The 4,434-nt window shown below is 37.0% G+C and overlaps 1 protein-coding gene across 1 annotated transcript in view; it reads left to right on the forward strand.

Moving 5' to 3' along the window:
- Trpm7 (transient receptor potential cation channel subfamily M member 7) overlaps positions 1-4,434 on the forward strand; it is a 157,140-nt gene that overhangs the window by 44,221 nt on the left and 108,485 nt on the right. The window contains exon 3 of the mRNA XM_023724061.1: positions 2,236-2,269. Within this exon, the coding sequence (XP_023579829.1) occupies positions 2,236-2,269 (34 nt within the window). The remainder of the gene's footprint in view (positions 1-2,235; positions 2,270-4,434) is intronic.

Below are 4,434 nucleotides of genomic sequence, written 5' to 3' on the forward strand. Positions count from 1 at the left end.
TTGTTCAGGCTAGCTTTGAACTCTTGGACTCCAGTAATCTTCCTGACTCAGTCTGTCAAGTGGTCAGACCACTTGCTATTGTACCAGAGTCTTAGTTTTATTTTTAATTATGGTAATTGGCATTTTAGGGTTAGAGTTTTATACATACATATACTTTTTTTTAATTGAAAATTGAATTACAGCTGTTTACACTGAGCTACATTCACAGTCCTTTTATTTTTGAGACAGGGTCTTGGTAAACTTGATAAACTGCCCAGGTTGAGCTTGAATATATGATCTTTGTGTCTCAGCTTCCCAGAGTGGTGGGATTACAGGTGTGGGATTCCACTCTCCCAGCGTAGGGTGTGGTTGATTACTACTGATTTTCTTGGTACTGGGAATCAAACAAACATCAGGCAGGCAAATGTGCAACTGAGCTATATATCCCCAGCCTGATATTTTGTATTTTGGACATAACCAGCATTTTAAAGTAAGTTTTGTGAATTTTTTTTAACTCTTCTGAGATCATCAGATAAGTTTAACGTCTTTACAAAGAGTCAGTGGATTCTGTGATGTCTTCTAATTTTTACTGTTTATTAGTACATCATCAGATCACATGGCTAGTTATGTTTAAAAGCGATATTAGAGTATAGATCTTAGTTCACCATGTCACTTCTAAAGTAAAACACGGACTTGGGAGATAGCTCAGTAGAATAAGCACTTGTCTGGCAAGTGCAGGGTCCTGAGTTCAATCCCCGGTACCGCAAAAAACAAACAAACAAAAAAAACCTAAAACACTTTCAGAGAAAGTTGGGTTTTGTGTTATTACAAATAGATTGTATTATTAGTAAGGAAGTTATTTTGTATAATTTTTTTCACTTCATTTTGCAGTAAAAATGATAAAAGTAGTTATCAGTATTAAAGTTATTAAGTATCTTCAGCTGGAATCTTACATATGAGGCATAGCTTTCAAACAGCTGGTTCCTCCTTTCTATACTAGTTAGATTTTTAAATTAATTTTATATAAACAACTTACTTGTTTCAACTTTACTGTATTATAAGTGAAAGTCTCCTTTTCAAGTCTGTGCTTTAGCTATAAATTCTCTATCAAAATAAATATGGTATTATCCATTCCTTGAGATCCCTTTTGAAGTAGCTATGTCTTTGTGTGTCCACGCAGCTACTTGTATATCTTCTTCGTCCCTTAAAATACATCGCCCGGGGGCCGGGGAGATGGCTCAGTAGGATAAGCGCTTGACTGGCAAACACAAGGATCTGAGTTTAATCTCCGGTTCTGCAAAAACAACAACAACAACAACAACAACAAAACATCGCCCGTTCGATTGTTTATGGTGGAGCTTACTACTTTGTTCTTCATTGGTACATGTTAGTTATATATCAGAATCATTTGTTTTAGTAACCTTTTACTAATGAAAATTGTAGTACTTTGGTTTTCTTTCTATTAGAAGAAAATAAAGGAGCTGGGGAGATGGCTCAGTAGAATAAACGCTTCTCTGGCAAGCACAAGGGCCTGAGTTCAATCCCTGGTTCTGCCAAAAAAAAAAAAAAAAAGATAGAAAATAGTACAGTGTATTATTACTGTGTACGCATATATACTTAAGATATGTGTTAGCCCCTATGTTAGAACTAGAATTAACATGTGAAGAGTCTGCATTTTGTTGATGACTATTATCAAGTTGTTGTCTGTAGAGATACTGTTCCACATTCCTACCAGCAGGTAACAAAACTTTCTTCACATTCTCATGAAGATATTGTCCTAAAACATTTTTTAAAATCTTTGCTATGCAAATCTTTTTTTTTTTAATGTATGTTCATGTGCACTGTCAATGTAATTTTTCTTTTTTATATTGATTTTTAAAAACTGGAGAAGCTTTTTATGGATTTGGGGAGTAACCCTGTGCACATTTTTTTCCTCAGTTTGATCTTAGACTTTACTGCTGGCAGATTTTGCTGCATGCAAATGTTTTGTTTTTAGGTGATTAAACATGTCAGTCTTAATAATTTCTAGATTTTATGTTAAAACTAATTGTATTTAAAATATGGAAACCTGAGTTTTAAATTTATTTGAGTGTATGTGTCAGGGTATATATCATGTTTGATATTGACTGAAAAGTTAAATATGTAATTTTCTCTGGCTTCACATTTTGTGTCGATTTTGTATAGTTCAAAATAGTTTATGTAGTTTAACAAAATTTCTTGGATGTAATAATTTATTTGCCCTTTCATATTTTATAGATGCCTTCCAGGATGTCAAATATGTCAGCAACTTGTCAGGTATGTTTACTATAACTACACTGCACAAAAATTGAAAAGTAAAACTAATATGTTAGAAACACTGTTAGCTACAGTGGGCTAAACTCACATCCTGTTACGTATGAAGGATGCTTTACCTCAAGTTGAAAGAGCAGCTGTTGCTTTTTGAAACTCGAGGGAAGCTTTGAGTTCTAACGTTGGGTGTGAGCAGAGGCAGAAGGAATGGGGTTTCTGACCGAGAGCACAGGCTGTGGAGATCCCTCACCTTTAAAAACATTGCAGTTCTAGGAACCTAGCGAGTGGACAAGCCAAGCCAGAAGTGGAGAACCAGGTCATTTCAATGCTTTGTATGCCATGCTACGTATTTTTACATTTAAATTTTTTAATTTTAAATTGTTTATTTATAGGGCTGGCCAAATAGCTCAGTAGACTAAAGTGCCTGCTTAGGCAGGTGCAGGGACAGGGGTTTGATCCCTGGTTTGGCGTAGGAAACCAAACCAGGCCCTGCCCCCAGGGCATGCTGAGATGGCAACTGAGACTGGGCGTGGTGGCATATACCTGTAATCCCAGTGCTTGGCAGGCTGAAAATAGGAGGATCACTATGAGTCTGATCTGTGTAGTGAGACCCTGTAGACCCTCTATTAAATGCATTAAAAGAAAAAAATGTTTATTTATTCAGTACAGGATCTCACTGCCCAGCTTGTAGTGATCCTCCTATCTCAGCCTCCATACTTGGTGGGACTGCGTAGTGGCCAGGGTTCCAGGGCCGGGGCTGGCACCGCATGTGGTACCAGGGATCGAACTCAGGTCCTTGGGCCACCAAGCTATCTCCCCAGCCCTATTTTTGCATTTTTATTGAAAGGAATTAGATAAGTGAGTGACATGCTGGATTTTCTTTTTTGTTTATTTGTAGTACTGAGGATCAAGCTTGGGACCTTGCATTAGCCAGGCAGGCATTTATGGTGCTGAGCTATCTCTCCAGCTAATTTTTTTTTTTTTTTTTTGTAAGAGCAGTTGGTGTTTCGAGAACATTGGAGTAGGAGGCAAAAAAGACCAGTTCTGAAAGTTTTGGAGTAATTGTGGCAAAAAGCGAGACACTGAATTAAGATAGTTGCTATGATGAAGAGAATTGGATATACTTGAAAGGATTCATGAGATAAGTACACTAGGGTGTGAGAGAAAGGGAAGACTGGAGCATGGAAGTCATATTTTCTCCCCAAACAATTGAGTGGATGGTAGTAATGCTCACTGGGGTCCAAAACAAAAGAGGAAGTAGTAGTCTCTGGTTGGTAAGCTACATAGAGACCCTATACCACAAAAGTGGATAGAATAAATTTATTTTTCAGTATATTGTTTTTCAAGCAATGTGAAAGTTATGGGAAGGCAAATGTGGCAGTCTTCGATGCGTACTTAGTCTCGTCCCACTCATCCCTTCCTGCAGGTGGGGAATTCATGTGCTGTAGCTCCTTTAGGTGGAAGAGCTTCCTTTAGCATCTCATTAAATGTAGCTGTATTGGAAATACAGTGTTGGAGTTTGGTTCATCTGAAAATATTTTACTTTTGGATTAAAGAATACTTTTGTGGAATATAGACTTCTCAGTTGAGTTTTTTTGAATTTCAGCATGTAAAGGACATCATCATTTTATCTTCTACCATAAAGCCTGCTGTTGGCAGTGTCGTTTTCCCCCAGTATGAAATGGGGCTATTTGGGAGGTTTTTCTTTTTTATACTTTTGATTTTCAGCAGCCTTTCTATAGTGTGCCTGAAAGTGGTTCTCTTTGAACTTACTCTGTTTACGTAAATATATCGTAGTTCAAATTTTTTCACCTAGTTGGGAAGATTTCAGCCATTGTTCTTAAAGTATTTTACTACCCCATTTCTCTTCCTTCCTTCTGGGCCTCCAGTCACACATGTGTTAGAGTATTTGATATTTCTACAGGACATTGTGGCCAGCCTGCCTGCCTACCTTCCTGCCTGCCTGCTTGTTTTCTGCTGACTTTGTTTATCAGATTGGTTATTTTCTATTGATCTTCACATTCATTAATTCTTTTTTCTTTAATTGCCAATATGTTATTTTGCTTATCCAGTGAACTTTTTACTCATTACATTTATCAGAATGCCCTGCTTGTGTCCTTCAACATAGTTTATAATGCCTACATTACAGTGGTTTTTTTTTTTTTT

This window comes from Octodon degus, unplaced genomic scaffold, assembly GCF_000260255.1.
Source record: "Octodon degus isolate 3935 unplaced genomic scaffold, OctDeg1.0 scaffold00105, whole genome shotgun sequence".
Taxonomy (NCBI): Eukaryota; Metazoa; Chordata; class Mammalia; order Rodentia; family Octodontidae; genus Octodon; species Octodon degus.